At 34.1% G+C, this 20506-nt stretch overlaps 1 protein-coding gene across 5 annotated transcripts in view; it reads right to left on the bottom strand.

The window, feature by feature from the left end:
- The window catches only part of MAP4K5 (mitogen-activated protein kinase kinase kinase kinase 5), a 113790-nt gene that overhangs the window by 37948 nt on the left and 55336 nt on the right, over positions 1-20506 (bottom strand). For all 5 annotated transcript variants that reach the window (XM_086709774.1, XM_086709775.1, XM_086709777.1 and 2 more), the window contains 8 exons: positions 20282-20337; positions 15052-15099; positions 14924-14966; positions 14046-14118; positions 7759-7890; positions 5301-5363; positions 3179-3260; positions 2000-2116 (listed from right to left, as the gene is read on the bottom strand). In XM_086709774.1, coding sequence (XP_086565900.1) covers positions 2000-2116; positions 3179-3260; positions 5301-5363; positions 7759-7890; positions 14046-14118; positions 14924-14966; positions 15052-15099; positions 20282-20337 — 614 coding nt within the window. The remainder of the gene's footprint in view (positions 1-1999; positions 2117-3178; positions 3261-5300; positions 5364-7758; positions 7891-14045; positions 14119-14923; positions 14967-15051; positions 15100-20281; positions 20338-20506) is intronic.

Below are 20506 nucleotides of genomic sequence, written 5' to 3'. Positions count from 1 at the left end.
CTTCTCTCTTATCACCAGGCTTTCTAACATGCAATTATGCTCTCTGCTCAAAACAATTCTGCCTGCCCTCTTCCTCTAATTCCAATTTATCCTGCAGATTTTCAACTTACAGACCACTTCTGTAGCAAGTCCTTCTCTGTCCCTAAAATATGCCTCCATAGCATACTCTATATCCTGTTCCATAACAGTCATCACACTTGTGGTATTTCTGAGGTTCCTATGAGACTATACTATAAGTTCTTTCAAGGCAGGGACTGGGTCAATCTCATACACCATCGTGTCCCCAACTACCTGGCACAAGGATTTCAAGAACTGAGAAGTACAGTGATACCACATTAAATAGAAATAGAGAACTCAGAAGGTAAAGTGGATCTGGGAAGCCCAGCAAAATAATGTGGGGAATAAAAAAAAGAATCTGGTTAGTTATATAACCAGTGAAAGACAAACTGGGGAATCAAATAATATCAATTTCATATTGAAGTTACAATAATTTTAATAATTTTATTAAAATCTTATTATTACAAGTCTGCAAATGATAATTTAAATTAAAAAATCTATGAATAGTGAGTTTATTCAATATTTTCAGTTAAAGTTCATTTAACACTCAACAAAATATTCATTAGATACCTACTACAGGACAAGACTATGCTATACAGAAGGCAAGGATTAGTTTTTAAAGATTAGTTTTCAAAGATTATTTAGTGACTATTTCTATTAAACACATACATAGAAATGGTAGCATATTAACTAAAACAATAGGCTTTGGAGTTAGGGCCTTGGATCCAAATGCTGGTTCCACTACTTACTAGCCATATGATCTTGGGAAAATTACTTCTATTCTTTCTCTGCTATATCCTCATTTATAAAATGTGGATAGTAACAGAATCTGTTGTAAACTGTTTTGAGTATTTAATGAGTTAACATAAAAATTATCTAGCCTAATACTTGGTACACAATGACTCCCCAATGCGTTATTAGTACTTATGACGATACTTATACAGTATAATTCAAAACTTAAGAACATAAAGTAAAACATTTCCTTCAACAAATAAATAACACAAAAAGTATGGTCCTATTGTCTTGCCAGAAGTGAAGGTAGAGATATAAAAGGAAATAAAGGCATAAAGGGAAATGAGGACACAATCATAGAAATAAAAAGAAATCCTAAAAGGAGAGGAAGAGACACTGGTGGAAAAGTTCAGCTGTGCTTTATGCAAGCATAGTAGGTACCTGCTAATGGGCAGGAAGTCCCTCATTCATGATTTACAAGTTTTGATGTTAAATATAATATATTCAAAAAGACTTCAGAATATTTTCAGAGAAGGAAAATGTAGGAATAGCTCTACATGTAATAATATATAATTGTCCTGAACAAGTATTGGAAAGGATAAAATTTCTATGGGAACCTCAACTTTTAAAAAATATATTTATATTGTTAATAATCTGTATAATAGAGCAATAAAAAATGGCCAATTAGATTTCTAGAGAGTCTCTTCAGTGAAAAATAATATGTGCATGTGCTTTGGCTAAACTTTTGTTCTCTTGGTCCAAAGCAATGTTCCTAACCTCTTTTATTTCCTTAGAAATAGATGTACTTTCTCTTTAGAGAAAGATCAAGCTCTCACTACAGAATCTGAGGTTTGGGGAGAAGGGAAAGCACCTCCCGATTTCTGGGAGGGGAAAATGATCTGATTCTAATCTTAGCTACCTCTCAACTTTTGGCAAACCAACTATGAAAAGAAAATGATATAAATGGTTTTAATTAGATTAGTAATCCTAGTTCTTTCCAGAAAAGTGTCAACCAGTTATTTATGTAATACCACAATTTTTTTTAAAGTATTACCTGGTAATTATATGCAGGGTAAGTTTAGTTTACATTGCTAATTAATCTTTGTAGCTAAATCTGTTGTAGCTAACTTAAAAAAGAGTAAATTAGAAAATACACATTAAGGCCATATTAAATATTTATTTTCAAATATTACACTGAAAACCTCTTTACCTCAAAGTCATCATCATCTCCTTCAGTGTAGTGTGCATGGTTGTCTGGATTATTCACTTTGTCCAGCAGTTCAACTGCGAGGGCCCTAGAGAGACCTGGCTGCCCTACAAATGTATGCTAAGTCAAAACAAAACAAAATAAAACAAAACAAAACAAAACAAAACAAAACTTCATGAATATGCTTTTACATCAATGGTTCGTAGAAAATGTTATTTGTACTTTTTCATTCAGTAACTATCAAAAACAAGCATATGGAAGCCTACTAATACAAATAAATTAGAGAACGTACTAGTAAAAGTATCAGAGAAACCATAATTGTATATTATAAAACTGCAGCACCCTTGTGGAGTAAGTTTATGACATGAATCATTTTTTTTTTTTAATTTCAAGTAGGTTCCATGCCCAACATAGGGCTTGAACTCATGACCCTGAGATTAAGAATCACATCCTCTACTCACTGAGCCAGCCAGGCACCCCAACATGAATAATTTTTCTAAGTTATCTATATTAGGTTGCAAAATTGCAACCTTGGCTATAACAGCTGACATTCATTACTCATGTCACTATCGTGATATATATGCAAGTGAATATCACATCATAATAAGAAAAAAGCATGTGTATTCCATATATGCATACATTTAATTTAGTAACATTATGTAAATGTAAAAAGACAAACAGTTAAATTTTGATATTTAAATAAAGTTTCCTTAAATTGTTGTAATCATGAACTTTTTCTAAAAATATTTTACAAATATATATATACACAGAACATTCTATATTTACATAAGAAACCGAAAAAAGGCAATTAATTTTAGGTGATAGCAACATTTTTAAGAGTTTTCTCTAAGGCAGGGGTTGGCAAACTAAAGCCCATGGGCAAAACCTGGGGCACTGCCTCTTTTTGTGAATGAAGTTTTGAGTATAAAAGCCATGCCTATTCAATTGTACTGTCTTTGGTAGCTTTTGTGCTTCAATGGCAAAACTGAGTAGTTGCTACAGAGACTGTATGGCCCCAAAGCCCAAGACATTTACTACCTGGCTCTTCCCAAAAAGTCTGCAGACCCCTGCAGTAAGAGATCACTAAATTTTTATATTAAAAATCTTAAATACTTTGTTCGAGTGATATGCCTACTTACTGCATTGACTACAGAAAATTCCCCTATAATTTCAATGACTTACAGTCAGAAGTCTTTCAGCAGTTGGTCTTTTTTTGGGGTTTTTGGTTAGTGCTATTTTGACAAAATTATGGAATGTTGATGACCTTCAAATAAAAAGAGACATGTACAAAAATATTTCACTAATATTAGTTTTTTAATGTTACTAAATAAAACTAACTTATAAGCAGTTAGAAAGTCTGAAACACATGATTTTTCTTAGGCCTCTTAGCTCTATATAAGCCAAAAAACAAGACCCAAAGAACAGTGTACCCCTTGAAAACAGGTGTCAGTTTCATCTATTAAGTAAAATGAAATTAGTTACAAGAAATAGTAACATACCATCTCTAAAAAATACACAAAAAACTAGAAATGGGTATTATAGGATTTAAAATCTAGTATTTATTCTAGGTGCCACTTAGGAATCAAAATGGCTTTTTCCCCACTGCTTAATTTATAAAATATATAAATGTTTTCCTATACCAGAAGAATGGCATGGAGGTAGGATTGGTAATGTAAAAGATTATTTAAATCATTATAAGGTCACTGAATTTCTTAGGAACAAGGGCATCCACACAGCAGCTCTCTTGCAGAGAAATCAAATCACTGCATTACATTTGGTGGCTTGTGGCGGAGATAACGTGGAACCAGAGTACCTGAGATTGGCAAAAGTACTCCAATGGTAACAGCCTGTGGTCATTCATTCCTGAATGAATATTGAGTCATTCCTGCCATAAAGCCCTCCAGTTCCAATTGCTTAGGAACTTAGGGTAACAAGAATCAGGAGGAAACTCTTATCAACACAAAAGAATACAGCCACAGTAGGATATAAACTCCTTTATTTCCAGTGTGATTTTCCTTTCACTCCTGGCATCATCTCCAGAATGTCCTGGCTCCTAAGTAATACTTTGCACAGACAGGTCAATAAAACATAAAACAGTAGTTCAGAACCTGTTTGGGGGACAGGTCTCTTAAAATATGAAACAAGATATGGACTGTCTCCCTAGAAGAATATACATACAGAATTTGGGGAACCCATGTACCTCCCCCATCAAAAGATCCATGAAATCTAGATGAAGATTGGAAACTTTTATTTGCATGGCTTCTTTTATTAAATGCATGGGAATACATTACCAGAAAAATAATTTTCAATTTTTATCATCCAATTAAAGATATCCTAATGGACTTTAAGAAAAGGCAAACTGCTTTACTTAGAGAAAGAAGAGATTAGGATGAAAATAAATAGTAAAATTTTGAATATTAGGTAAGGAAGGTAGAGAAAAATCAACAGTGATTAAGTGTCATGGTATCTGGGAAACCTTTTCATATCACCTTCCATAAAAGTTAACATATAATTAACAAGTAACAGAATGCAAGGCAAAGATATAAATCTCCAAATTTTTAATATACCCATTTCCAATCCTTTCCTCACCACACCTCTTACCCAAGCCTCCAAAACACTAAGAAAATGATCAGAGTTTTACCAGAGCAGAAGATTATAAAAATCTTTTGGACATGGGCTTGTTCTTATTCCTTGTTACTCTAAGTTCCTAAGCAACTGGAACTGTCAAGAATATAACCCAGATCCTGGCCACAGCTCTGTGAGTAAATTAGATATGTAACTGCAAGTAAACTATTTAAAGGCTCTGGACTTCAGTTTCATCATTTTTCCAAAATATAATTTATTGTCAAATTGGCTAACATAGAGTGTGTACAGTGTGCTCTTGGTTTTAGGGGTAGATTCCTGAGGTTCATCGCTTACACACAACACCCAGTGCTCATCCCAACAAGCGCCCTCCTCAATGCCCATCACCCATTTTCCCCTCTTCTCCACCCCACCCTCCCCCATCAACCCTCAGTTTGTTCTCTGTACTTAAAAAGTCTCTTATGGTTTGCCTCCCTCCCTCTCTGTAACTATTTTTTTTTCCCCTTCCCTTCCCCCATGGTCTTCTGTTAAGTTTCTCAAGTTCCACATATGAGTGAAAATGTATGGTATCTGTCTTTCTCTGAATGACTTATTTCACTTAGCATAATACCTTCCAGTTCCATCCACATTGCTGCAATTCAGTTTCATTACTTATAAGAGAACTGAACCTATCTCCTTTCCAACGGCAAAATTCTATAAATCTATATATTCATTAACTTACCATTTTGTTTTGTCCTTTAGTTTTGGAGGCTGAAAATTACTTTTTGACATTAAGAAGAGGGCCCTGGAATAAAAATTTCAGTTAAAGGGCAATATTGAAATACTTTGATTACCTCATCTAATAATCAGAATGAATATTCTGTAATCCATTTACAAATTACTACATACGTAGACACTGATGAACACTGGTATGGAATATGAAAATTAATTTAAGATTTTACTTATTTATTAAGTTTATTGATAATGTAGTTTTATGTATGTACATATGTATGTATGTTATCTCTATGCCCAACATGAAGCTCAAATTCACAGCCCCGAGATTAAGAGTCTCATGCTCTACAAACTGAGCCAGACAGGAGCCCCTGGACACTAAATTTTTATATTTTAGATAGCCAATAGATATTTCATTTTCTTTCTTTTTTTTATTTTTTATTTTTAATTTTTTTAATATATGAAATTTATTGTCAAATTGGTTTCCATACAACACCCAGTGCTCATCCCAAAAGATGCCCTCTTCAATGCCCATCACCTAGATATTTCATTTTCAAACAAGCTCTTATTCATAAGGCAAAGCTACCAAATATTAGAGAAGAATTTTATTACTTTTAACATATATAACTAATATTATATCTTAGATATAAGCATGTATAGTAATTAAATACCATTCTATAACATAGAGATGATGTGTTACTCTAACATTAGGTTGTATGCTTAGTGGAAGATTTGCCTCTATAATTGTCTTGGGTATACAAGCAAATTATATCTACTTCCTAGTCTGTTCCCCTCTTTTGGACAATAACTTTCCAGATTCTCTCATTATGAATAATACAGAAATCAACCTGCAAGAGGACTTTCTTTCAGTATGAATTCACCTTTGACTCATTTTCTAGGGACTCTGGGGGTAGAAGGATGGAAGATTTAAGAAAAGTTCTAAAATGCTCTATTTCAGTTTTTCCAACAAAACCCTTTATAGGTTTCCAAGCAAACCCGTCTTTTTTAAATAAATTTTTATTTTTTTATGTTTTATTTATTTTTGAGGGAGAGAGAGACAGAGCACGACCAGGGGAGGGGCAGAGAGAGAGGGAGACACAGAATCTGAAGCAGGCTCCAGACTCCGAGCTGTCAGCACAGAGCCCGATGTGGGGCTCGAACTCACAAACTATGAGATTATGACCTGAGACCAAATTGGACGCTTAATCAACTGAGCCACCCAGGCGCCCCCAAACTCAGTTTTAAATACCAAAGATGTTTATCTTTTTAAAGATGAAATGATTCATATATAAAGTTTATATTCTTACAACTGTGAGGCATTCTTTTAAATCTGCTCTTCTTTAGTCTTTATCTAAATGCTAACCAATAATTAGGTAATAATAGATTGTTTTTTCACTAATAATCAATTTTCCATGTTGCTTTGGTTTATGCATATGTAACAGCTGCCTTTAACTGCTGAAAATTTTTGCTTAACAATTCATTAAAAAATTAAGAAAAAAGATTAATTCACCAACTATTGGACACTCAGCTTTTTTTCCACTGTTAACCTGGAATGAATAATTCTTAGCTTTTTTTTCCCTTGGGTTATTTCCTAAGTATAATTTTCTAAGTAGTAGAATCACAGAAACATTTGTACTGCTCCTAACAAGTAACATCCTAAAGGTCTGTACATAATGGCATTCCAACAAAAAGTAGGTATCTTTTAACTTTTGTATCTTCAGTTACTTGAGAAGTCCAATAGTTTTCCAAGTTTCTTTGTATTTGGTACTTGCTCATTAACAGTCTATCTTTTGCCTTCAGGGTCTCTAAATAAATTCCTTATGTATATATACATGTATACTAATCCATTGTCTATCTTGCTAGAAGAATACTTTCTGCACTCTGTTGATTTTCTTTTCAACTTTATACTGTTTTCAACTTTATACTTTAAAAGCTTAAATTTTAGCTCAATTCATCTTTTACTTCAAAATATAAAAGCACTTTCAAAGGCCATCAAATATTTTTTTGAGAGACAATATACCCTAAAATGTAAATAATAATTATACTAAGTGTAACTACCTCTTAATTATCCCTAGACAAAATAAAAATCAAAAAAAGAATAGAAAAAAAATGTCACCTACATCCTATCATTTGCTCATAATTCCACTTAGAACAGAAAAAGAAACAATTGATGGAAGAATGTAAAGACTTAAAAAAACTTTACAAATGATAACTGCTATATCTAGCATGATTAAGGGAGATTTGCTTAATGAAACAGCTTTAAATAGTACAGATGATTCACTCCACGTTGTCTTAGGAAACAACACAAGAGAGCAGGTATTGGGTGCAACTGATTACCCCTAAGTCCTTTACAACACCTTTACTATTTCAACATACTTGAAAATGAGCTGGAAATACTCAAGTTATCAATATTTAATTCTCCCCAAAGACTTCATTAATAACTGCATAATTGTAAATAGTGAGAACACCTCATTGGATGGAGATCAAACATAGGTGGTTGAAGCTCTCCAAGTTCAATTGCTGTTATTCCTACTGCCCAGATATCACAGAGTTGGTTGTAGCCGCCATTCTTTTCTACTGCTGCAACTTCTGGGGCCATCCTAGAAGGAATCAGTGAATATAACATTTTTATTTTTTAAAAATGATATGAAATCTGCTCTTTTTTGTTATATTCACTCAACTTCTAGAGGGAAAGAGGCTGAGAGACATTTACTAGGAAAGACTTAATAAAGACCACATGTATAAAGATATACTCTTTTCAAACTCATCACTTAAAAATCTTCCATCTTCTCTGAAGACTAGTGCTCTGAGGAAAAATTTGGTTGTCTTACTTTAGTTTCTGTTTTGTGAATCTTGTCATATAATATGGGAAAAGAAAGAATACCTAAATCCCCATGAAGGTCAGAAATGCTCCCAAAGGAGGTGAGACTTGAGAATGAATCAGCAGGGAGGTAAGGTGAGTGAAGAGCCTCAACATTTTAGTTAGAGGAAACAAGTGCAAATACAGGGAGACAGGAAAAGAGCACGGAACATCTGGAAAGGTGACAGGACAATGCTACTCAATGTATGACCTACAGACAGGTATGGAGCCATAAGCTGCTTGTTAGGAGTCTATGATAAGTACAGAAACGGAGAGTATTAACTCTTGTCCAAATACATGATCACTTTTTAGTAATTCAGTCTGGGATGAATTTATTTTATAAAAGTTTGAGAGGATTTAAAAAGTATTTGCAAAATGAACCTCAGACATAGGAGCTAGGTAACAAATGCCCTACTGATTATACAATGAAGTTAAATTTTATTGTGAAAATACAAGATTTAATTTTGGATATAAACTTGTTCTGAAACTCATGGCAATAGGAAGGACAGTATGAGAGGAGCTAAAACCAAAGTCAGGTGAATGAGTTGGAAGACAATTTCAAAAATAGAAGGGAAAAATGATAAATGACTTTTCAAAGGCAGTGGCAGAGGGGACTGAATGAAAGGGGTTGACTGAAGAGACTGATATAAGTATAAAATGCTTGTGGATATTGAAGTAGAGCTATTATCAAACAACTGTGAATATATCTAAGATTAAAGGTCAACTTAGTGGCTTAGTTGGAGTTACCTGTTTGGGATTCAGGGGTTTATAATAATGGCAATTGATGTTATAAAGTGTAGATATTACTAAGGGGAAATATTCTTTTTTTAATGTTTACTATTTTAAAATTAATTTATATTGATATTAAATATCCACACAGAAGCTGTTTTTATAAGTATTTGGATTACACAAAGTTATATAACACAATATCACTCAACCTAAAGGTGGTGAAGAACATAAAGTATGTATACTAAAAATGTCTGCTATAAGCAAGTACTAAATACATAAAAATGGATATAGGAGTAAAGAGAAGAAAGTGATCATTACTATGGAACAAAACGACTAAAGGCAAGTCTCAGAGAGGAAAGTTGAGCTGGAACCCAGAGAGAGCATATGCGTTTTATCTCTTCTGCCCACTAGAATCAGTTAGGGGTGGACAAGTGGAGCACCAAGTTGACCAAGAGTGTTACACTTCCTGGCTCAGTGGAAGGCAGAGAGTGATCAATCAGTCTGCCACAGCTGAAGAAAGGCAGAGCGTGTGACACTTTTAAGACAGGGCAGGACTTGAGGGAGAGTTAAGATGGCGGAGAAGTAGAGAACAGGGATTTCTCTCATCCCTCAAACACAGCTGTATTAAGGTCAGAACACTTGGAACACCCAGGAAATCAACAGCAGGAGTGACAGGAAGATCTCCACAGGTGGAGGGAGACAGCTTGGCAGGACAGAGGTGCAAGTATGCAAATTGGGGGAGATAAGAGCGTAGGCATGGAGGGAAGAGAACCACTTCTGTGGAGAGACAAAAGGGAGAGAAAGGCTGTGGAACCACGGTACACCAGAATGGGGTCCCGGGGAGGTGGGGTGCAGGCTCCTTTAAGACATCGGTTTTGAATCCCAGCTGAGTGCCTAAGAGGCCGGGAGACTGTGGAGCAGGACAAGTCTATTTCCACACTATTCTGTGAGGGCTGCCTGAACAGAGTAGTTTGAGACACTCAGACAGAGGAGGAAAGATTGGGGTGTCACCACTTTTTTCTCCACCACCAACATGGTGGGGCTTCAGGAAACAGCACGGCAGTCTCCACTGGAGGTGGGACCAATTACAACAAACCCTGCCGCTCCGTGCCTGGCAAATGCTTTTGTACTGGAAGGGGACTGACACTGAGGGAACCAGACCTCCTGACCAGCACTGCCACCAGTCCCAGGCACCAACAGACCTACAGTTTTGTATGTTAGTCTGTTTCTCTCTCTCTCTCTTTTTTTTTCTTCTCTTTTCTCTTCTTTTTACTCTTTTTCCTTTGGAATCAGGCTCATAGTTTCTGATTTGATTTTTGGTCAATTCTTTATACATATATATATTTCTCTGTTTTGTTTGTTTAATCAGGCTTTTTTATTTTTTACTCAATTTTTTTTAATACCTTTTCTATATCTCCTTCTTTATTTTTCTTTCTCTCTCTCTGGATTAAGCCTTATAGCTTCTTTGATTCTATACTTGGTCTTTTTTTTTGCTCCTTTCATTTTTCTCTTTGTATGGGATGAGGTTCCCCGCCCTTCCCTTTTTACAGGGTTACTTCAACAAACAAATCAAAGAACACTTGGTGGAAGTTTCAAACAATCCACCCTTATGAGCAAGGAGGAGCTTTGCAGAGGACTGTCCAGTGGGACAGAGCAGCCAAATATGCAGCAACAGAGTGCATACAACATACTACAAAAACACTTTCTAAAGTGAAAGGCCCTGCACAGTATATGCTCCTTTTTAATATAGTAGTACTCGCAGGTGTAGGACACATAACAAGCTATTAAAATACCTAAAAGACAGAAAACGAGCCAAAATGACAAAATGGAAGAATTCTCCTCAAAAGAAAATCCAGGAAGAAATGACAGCCAGAGAATTGCTCAAAACAGATATAAACAATATATCTGAACAAGAATTTAGAATAACAGTCATAAGACTAATAGCTGGGCTTGAAAAACGCATAGAAGACAGGAGAGACTCTATTGCTATAGAGATCAAAGACCTAAGAAATAGTCATGATGAATTAAGAAATGTTGTCAATGAGATGCAAAATAAACTAGATGCAGTGACAGTGAGAACGGAAGAAGCAGAAGAGAGAATAAGTGAAACAGAAGATAAAATTATGGGAAATGATGAAGCTGAAAAAAAGAAGGAAAGGAAATTACTAGACCATGAGGGGAGAATTAGAGAGCTAAGTGATTCAATGAAACAAAATAATATCTGTAACAAAGGAGTTACAGAAGAAGAGAGAGAAAGGGGCAGAAGGTTTTTTTTGAACAAATTATAGCTGAGAACTTCCCTAATCTGGGGAAGGAAACAGGTATCCAAGTCCAAGAGGCACATAGAATTCCCTTCAGAGTCACTAAAAACAGGTCAACACCATGGCCTATCATAGTGAAACTGGCAAAATACAAAGATAAGGAGAGAATTCTGAAAGCAGCTAGCGACAAACAGGCCTTCACCTACAAGGGTAGACACATGAGGGTAGTAGCAGACCTGTCCACTGAAACTTGGCAGGCCAGAAGGGAGTGGCAGGAAATATTCAACGTGCTGAATAGGAAAAATATGCAGCCAAGGATCCTTTATCCAGCAAGGCTGTCATTCAGAATAGAAGGGGAGATAAAGGCTTTCCCAAGACAGGGCAGGACTCAAGATAAACAGAGAAGATGAATATACTAGGGACCTAATAAAGAGTAACTGATATAGTCAGGGTACAAAAAACATAAATTTTGACTAGAGAAGACTGTTCACAGGGGAGGAAAGTCACAGAAAGAGACCGAGGAAGGAAACAGGCATGTGATAAAGGAAATTCTATAAGTAATCTAACTTAGTCATGTTTTCTTTTAACTTTTATTTAACTGATATTTATTTTGTTTTTTTTTTTCCTGTTGTTAAAATTGATACGTGTTGACAAAGAGAATTTGGCCTACATGGAAGAAAACATGTCAAACATTATCCCACCCAAAGAGAGCCATTGTTTCACATATTTACATCCATAAATTTTATTCACACACATATCTTCTATAACATGGTATTACATTATGCTACTTTTAATCTTACTTGTTTCTTTTTTGAAAGTTTATTTGTGTGTGTGTGTGTGTGTGTGTGAGAGAGAGAGAGAGAGAGAGAGAGAAACACACACATACAAGCAAGAAAGGGGCAGAGAGAGGGGGAGAGAGAATCCCAAGCAGGCCCTGTGACATGGGGCTAGATCTCACAAACTGCGAGATCATGACCTGAGCTAAAATCAAGAGTCCCTTGATGCCCCAGGTGCCCTAATCTTGCTTTTTTGAATAACAGTATATCATGAGCCTATCCATTGCCTATTCATCTTTTACAATAGGATTAAAAAAAATTTTTTTTTTGGTTTATTTATTTATTTTGAGAGAGAAAGTGTGTGTGAGTGGGTAAGGGCAGAAAGAGAGGGGAGAGAGAATCCCAAGCAGGCTCTGCACTGTCAGTGCTGAGCCTGATGCAGGGCTCAAACTCAGGAACCATGAGATCATGACCTGAGCTGAGATCAAGAGTCAGATGCTTAACTGACTCAGCCACCCAGGTGCCCCTACAACAGGATTTTTAATATCAGCAATTTACTCCACTGATTTGCATAAACATACACAATTTCCTTAACTAATTCCTTTTGCATGTGCGTGCATACTTTCCCCTCAATCTTTAAAGTATTGTAATAAAGCTCTTCATATAATTTCTATGCCTCTCTGATAAATTACTACAAGCAGAATTAAGACTAAAGAATACAAGCACAGTTAAAGGTTTCTGGGAAAACATTATTGCCAAATTATCCTTCAAAATTATGCTATCAATTTCTAATTTCACTGTCAAATATTTAGTGATAGTAATAGGTTTACCCATGATTCCAAATATTTTCCAACTTGAAAGAAAATAATGGTGTTACTTATTTAATTTACATTTTTGGTCATTGTTAGGGGAAACAATTTTCATATTTTATGACAACTTCTATGTATTATTTTAATAACTCTGCTTCTAATGAAGTACTTTATTAAGAACTTATACATTGGGGCGCCTGGGTGGCGCAGTCGGTTAGGCATCTGACTTCAGCCAGGTCGCGATCTCGCGGTCCGTGAGTTCGAGCCCCGCGTCAGGCTCTGGGCTGATGGCTCAGAGCCTGGAGCCTGTTTCCGATTCTGTGTCTCCCTCTCTCTCTGCCCCTCCCCCGTTCATGCTCTGTCTCTCTCTGTCCCAAAAATAAATAAACATTGAAAAAAAAAATTAAAAAAAAAAAAAAAGAACTTATACATTAAAGACATTAAAACCTAGTCTGTCATACATATTTTAGAGGATATTTCCTGACTTGTTACTTGCCTTTCACTTTTGTTCAAGCTGGTAGATACGCAGACATTTTAAATTTTCATGTAGTTAAATCTATCACTTTTACCCTTTAATGTTTTATGCTTTTGTGCCAAGAAAGGCTTACTTAACTCTTAAAGCTGATAGTTACTGATAGTTCTTTTGGTTTCACTTTTATATTGAACTATTTCCATATACAATTTATTTTGGCATTACATATGAGGTACGGAGTGACTTTAAATTTCTTTCCAAATAATATATTATTCAAACACTGTCTATTTAGAAAAATCCAAGCTTTTTTACAAACTTTAAATGTTATCTTTTATAATTTCACTAAATTATTTTATATATTAAGGTTTATTACTAGGTTTTTTATTATATTTCAATTATCTGTCTTCATTGATGAAAGCAGCATTTTAGAAAGATCGTTTTGTCAGTACTGGGTAAGATGCGTTAAAAGGAAGGTAGCTGATAAAGACTAATGGTAGGATGCATGAATTTTAAACAACCAGAAATTGAAATCCTATATTAAAACAGAATCGATACCAAAAGGGTAACAAAATGATAAGAGATCATAATAAAAGTCTTTCTTTTGAAAAATCTCATACCTATGAGTCTTCTTAATACAAAATCCCAGAGACAGTAGGAATTATTATTAGCACTTTAACTCAGGGAAAGGTGAATAAAAATGAGTATCAAAGTTCCCAATCAGAAGTATGATAGTATCAAGGAGCATGCAAATCTCCAGACTTGTATTATCACTTGTCTTACTAAGTATCAATGCAGATCACTAACTGTGAAGAAATGAAAATGCACAAAATTCAATCATAGTATCTTACCAGTAAGGGGTGCCAATGAAAGATTTTCTCTTTGCAATGGTAGCTGTTATTTTTGCAGCCACACCAAAGTCAGCTAGTAGGGAAAAAAATTGGACAAAAATTTTAGTTCTTTCAATAAAGTCACCAACATTTCTAAATTTCACCCTCAGGCACGACATTATTAATAATTCAGATAGTAATGCCAGGGAAATATATATAAATTGAATCCCGAAATCTCTTCTTGCTTGGTTTATAACATGCTCATTAAAGGAAAATCATTTTTTTGGCACTTTATTAGAATAGAACATACTTTATAAAGAACATAGTTTAATAAAAAAATTTACTACAAGCATACTGAAGTTTAATTAAGGGAAAAAAAGGTAAAAAAAAAAAAATAAACCACCCATATGGATGCCTTTTATTCTAACACAACTAGGGTAGTATTTTGGTGCCATTAAAAAAGGCTTTTTCTCTATAAATACTTTTTTATTGTTATTTCACATGGTTATAAAAAACTGATTATACGTATAGTTCATTTTTGTCATTTAAGTAACACCTCAGGGATTCTACTCTTATTCTCCTTAACTGTTAATTCTGATGACTAAATAATGTTCCATAAGTGGATTTATTACAGTTTTAACAGTTTCTCTATTGCTAGTCCTATGTTTGTACTTCTTTCTATATAAACAGTGTATAATCAATACTCCTATGAATATAGATTTTTTTTTATCTTTAGGATTAAGTTCCTTTAAACAGAGTCTCAGGAGTAAAATTACTGGATCAAAACTTGAACATTATTGTGGTTCTTGATATGAATATTAAACTTGTATAATGTTAATTCTCATTTAAAATTTTATTAAAATTTTTAGGAAAAATGTGAGAGACTTGAAATAACATACCTAATTTTACATCACCATGATCTGTCAATAAAATATTTGCACCCTAAAACAAAAATACAAATACTATTAAATTAGTATCACAAAATTCCTTCAAAAATTATCTATTTAAGTATATTAAATGAACTTACTTTGATATCTCTATGCATTTTGCCTTTAGTATGCAAATAGGCAAGACCCTGAAGTTTAAAAAAAAAAAAAAGTATGCATTAGCAAAGCTGCAAACTTAATGCCTACATTTTCTATTTAAATTCTCACTGAATAAGAAAAACTAAATGTCTTCTTCAGAGGTGGGGGAAAAAATCTAGAAGAGTTTCTTTTTACTAATCAGTTTCTTTTTACTGTATTTTAAAGATTTTGAATTCATTTTCTAGTAAAAATCAGAAATATTTTACAACACCACCACCACCACAATCAAGATAAGGAATATATCCATCACTCCAAAGTCCCTCCTACACACAAATACTGCTCTACCTTCTATTACTACAGATTTAAATTTTCCAGACTTTTACATAAACTGACTTTCACAATATATTCTTTTTTTGTCTGGTCTCTTTCATTCACAATAATTAATTTGAGATTCCTTGTTAATGTGTATATCAATAGTTCATTTTTATTATTTCCATTGTACAGATATACAAGAATTTGTTTACACACCATCTGTTGATAGACATTTGGATGGTTGGGTTGTTTAAAGCATTCGGCTATTATAAATAAAGTTGCTCTTAAGGTTCATATAAAAGTACTAGTATGACTTTTTCCTTCCAGGTACCTAGGAGTGTAATGGCTGAATTGTATGGTGCTAATAAATTTAAACTTTTAGGCAACTGCCAAACTGTTTTCCAAAGCAGCTGTACCATTTTATATTGAAACCAGGAGTATATGAGAGTTCCAGTTAATCCATATTCTCATCAATCTTCTTAAGGTCAGTCTTTAATTTTGGCCATTCTTTGGTGAAGTGTCTGTTCAAATATTTTGTCCATTTGTTTATTAGGCTCTTATTTTTTTTTATTACTGAATTTTGAGAGTTCTTTATGGACTCTGGATACAAGTTCATGATCAGATATACACTTTGCAAGTACCTTCTTCTAGTCTGCAGTTTCTCTCTTCATTCTCTTAAGTGTCTCTAGAAAAATGGAAGTTTTTCATCTTGATAAAGTCTAATTTACCAAGTTTTTCATTCAAACTTTTGTCTTCTGTCCAAAAGTGATTTGCTTAATTCAAGACTGCAAGATTCTCTTCTGTTTCCTTCTAGAAGTTCTAGTTCTAGGGTTTATATTTAGGTCTGTGATTACTTTTGGGTTTTTACATATGATATGAAGTATGACTTAAGGTTCATTTGTTGGCATAGGGATGTCCAATTATTCCAATACTATTTATTGAAAAGTCTATACTTTTTTCACAGATTTGTCTTTTCGATTTTGTTAAAAATCAGCCATCCATATAGGATTTACTTCTGGTCCTTCTGTTCCAGTGAGGTACTTATTTACTCTTATACCTATACCATTATGCTTTGATTACTATAGTTTCATAAGTCTTTTTTTTAATTTTTAATTTTTATTTTAGGGAGAGAGAACATGAGCAGGGAAGAGGGGCAATAGGAGAAAGAGAGAATCTTAAGCAGGTTCCATGCTCAGTGTGGAGCCCGACACAGGGCTTGATCCCACATCCCTGGGATCATGACCTGAGTGGAAATCAAGAGTCAGATGCTCAACTGACCAAGATAGCCAAGAGCCTCAGGACTGCACTGAATCTATGGGTCAACCTGGGGAGAACTGACATCTTAACTACTGTGAGTCTCCACATCCATGAATATGTTATAGTTCTCCATTTACTTAGGTCTTAATTTTTCTTAGCAGTTTCAGTTTTTAGTATGCAGGGGTTTATGTATCTTTTGTCACATACATTCCCTTAAGAATGTCATATTTTTGTTAATGTTAGTATTATTTTTTAAAGTTCTGAATGTAGTCAGTGTATAGAAATCCAATTGATCTTGTACATGGATCTTGAATCCTGCAAGCTTTCTAGCCTCACTTATTAGTTCTAGAAGCTACTTTGTAAATTCTATTCCATTTTTTATACACATGATTGTGTGGTCTGTGAATAAAGACAGTTTTACTTCTTACTTTCTAATCTGGATGTCTTTTATTTCATTTTTGTCTTACTGCACTAACTGAAACCTCTAATACAATGTTGAAAAGAAGGAGAGCAGGCAACTTTGCATGTTTGATCTTGGTGGGAAAGCATCTAGTCCTTTACCATTAAGTATGATTTAGTTGTAGGTTTTTCATAGGTGTTGTTTATCAGGTTGAACAAGTTTTCTGTTGAATTTTCTGTTCCTAGTATGCTCAGAATCTTTATCAGGAACAAATGCTGGATTTTGCCAAATGTTTTTTCCGTGTCTATTTAAGATGACCATGTGGTTTTCTCATTCTGTTTGCTACTATGGTTAATTACTTGAAGTGATTTTTGAATGCTAAATCATAGTTGCACTTTAGGATAAACCTCACTTGATGATGTGTTATCTTTTAAAATATATTGTTGGATTACCTTTGCTAATCTTTTATTTTCCTTTTAAAGTTTTGCATCTGTGTTTATGAAGGATATTATTAGTCTGTAGTTTTGTTCTCTTGCAGTATTATCTGGTTTTATTTTGGAGCAATGGTGGCCCATAAAATGATTTGGGAGGTATTCTCTACTCTTCAATTTTCTTTTCTTTAAAAATTTAACATTTATTCATTTTTGAGAGGCAGAGCACAAGTGGGGGGGGGGGGGGGCAGAGAGAGAGGGAGACACAGAATCTGAAGCAGGCTCCAGGCTCTGAACTGTCAGCAAAGATACCGACGTGGGGCTCGAACCCACAAACCATGAGATCATGACCTGAGCTGAAGTCGGACGCTCAACCAACTGAGCCACCCAGGCACCCTTTACTCTTCAATTTTCTAGAAGAGTTTGTGTAGAATTGGCATTATTTCTTCCTTAAATGTTTGGTAGAATTTATCCATCCACATTATCTGACTTGGAGTTTTCTTTGTGAGAATATATACAGAATTATTCAGTTGATTTCTCTGAAGGAAATTGTTCATATTTTCCAAGTTGTAGGCCTTATTGACAGAAAGCTATTCATAATGTTCTCTGGGAACTGAATGTCCTTTTCTTTCAAAATTTATAGATTCTGTTGTAGTATCTTTATATTCAGTCCTAACACTGGTAACTGTGTTTTCTCTTAGAGGTTTATCAATTTTAGTGATCTTCTCAAAGGGTCAGATTTTGGTTTTACTGATTTTCTCATTTTTCTGCTATTTCATTGATTTCCATTCTGATCTTTATTATTTCCTTCCTCTGCCTACTTTGGATTTAATTTGCTCATTTTTTAAAAATTTCTTAAGATGGAGGCTGAAGATACTGATTTCAGACCTTTTTTTCTTTCTAATAGAGATGTTCAGTGCTATAAACTTCCTTCTAAGTATTGCCGTAGTAACACCCCAAAATTTTGATGTGTTGTTTTCATTTCATTTGGTTCAAAATACTTTTTAGTTTCTCTTCTGATTTCTTCTTTGACTCATGGGTTACTTAACTTAGTTTAGTGCTTTAGTTTCCACATATTTGGAGATATTCCAGAAATATTTCTGTTGACTTTTAATTTAATTGCAGTGTGGTCAGAGAATATGCTTTGTATGACTTAAATCCTATACAATGTATTGAAACATATTTTATCACCCCAAATATGGTCTATCTTATAAATGCTCTATGCCCACTTGAAGAGCATATGTATCACACTACTGGTCAGACTAAAATGTCAGGTCAAACTGTTTGGTTGTACTGTTCAAGCCTTCTGCATCCTTACTGATTTTCTGCCTATTTGCTCTTCAAAATTATTGTGAGAGGGATATAGGTGACTATAACTGTGGATTTGTCTATTTTCCTGGAAGTTCTATCAGTTTTTGCTCATTTATTTTGAAGCTGTGTTATCAGTGGCTTAAACATTTAGGGTTGTTATGCTTTTTATGAAGTGGCCTTAAAGAGGTAATAGTCTTTGCTCTGAAGTCTACTTTGTCTGATATTAATATGGCCACTTCAGCTTTCTTTTCAATAGTATGACGTATGTTTTTCTTTTCTTTTACTTCTGACCTATTTGTGTTTTTATAAAAGCACATTTCTTACAGGCGGCATCTAGTGGGGTTTTACTTTTTTCCATTCTGACAATCTCTGCCCTTTTTATTTTTTTTAAAAACTTTAATAAAAATTTTATATATTAAGGTGTACAACATGATTTGATACACATATACATAATGAAATGATTATCTGAATCAAGCTAGTTAACATATCATCTCTTCATAGTTACTATGTTTTTTTTTATAACAAGAGCACCTGAAATTTACTCTCTTAACATATTTCCAATATTCAATACAGCATTAACTGTAGTTATCATGCTATACATTAATAATCAGTCAATCTATATGACTGTAATTTTATACTCTGACCAACATCTCCTCATTTCTACCCCCGGGCCTCAAACTCTGGTAACCATCATTCCACTCTCTGCATCTATGAGTTCAACTGTTTTAGATTCTATATATAAGTGACTCATGCAGTATTTTGTCTTTATGTCCCTGGCTTATTTTACTTAGTATAATGTCCTCCAGCTTCAAATATGTTGTCACAAATGACAGGATTTCCTTCCTTTTTATGATTGAATAATATTCCACTATATGTTACTTAAAAAAAGCAATGAACTTCGGAAATTAAAACACAAAGAAAAACAATCTGTCAGTAATTCTCTGCTATGAGTATCTGATTAGTTTTGTATTTTATGTGAACACAAAAGAGTACATTTCCATGTTATGGGAATACTACAGAAACATACATATATATATTGGACAAATTTACTTTCATATATACATACATATACTGGCAAAATTTACTTTCGTGTGTTTCATATGTTTCATATATTTAACATTCAGATTTGACATTGTATGCTATGCCTTCTAACGCATGAGGAAAGCAATACTTAGAAATGACTAGTTTTGTCTTAAATCAAGTCAATCTCCCAGTTTCTAAAATACAGAAGAAAAACATATAGAACACCAAATTCATTTCTAAACAAATTACACAATCTAGGAAATGTAGGGATAGAAGCATCAATTAACAATTTGAGTTATAAATCACCAAAATAAAAAATGTAATCACGAATTAATTCCTAATTTAACATGCCTTAAAAGATAGGAACAAAATTACTACTTGCTGATCTTCTAAATGAGGAGCCCATTTTCTCTTTTCTTTTCTTTTGGGATTATCATTTTGCAGTTTTCAACTGTGAAACTAGAACTGCCTTTCTATCCACATAAGCAAATGTAGTACCTGTAAAGTTTCTCTGCATACGTAGGCTATCTGCAATTCTGATAATGGCCCAGTAACTAGGAAAAAAGAGAGATCACATAGTTACACATGTCAATAACACATTACAAACAGTCCATCTTAAAAATGACAAACTATTGGGTCGCCTGGGTGGCTCACTTGGTTCACTGTTCGACTCTTGATTTTCAGCTCATGATCTCAGTGTTTGTAGGATCAAGCCCCATGTTG

This window comes from Puma concolor, chromosome B3, assembly GCF_028749965.1.
Source record: "Puma concolor isolate L17-30 chromosome B3, mPumCon1.1.hap2, whole genome shotgun sequence".
Taxonomy (NCBI): Eukaryota; Metazoa; Chordata; class Mammalia; order Carnivora; family Felidae; genus Puma; species Puma concolor.
Note: the sequence above shows the minus strand (reverse complement) of the source record. Positions and strands in the feature narration are given on the sequence as shown.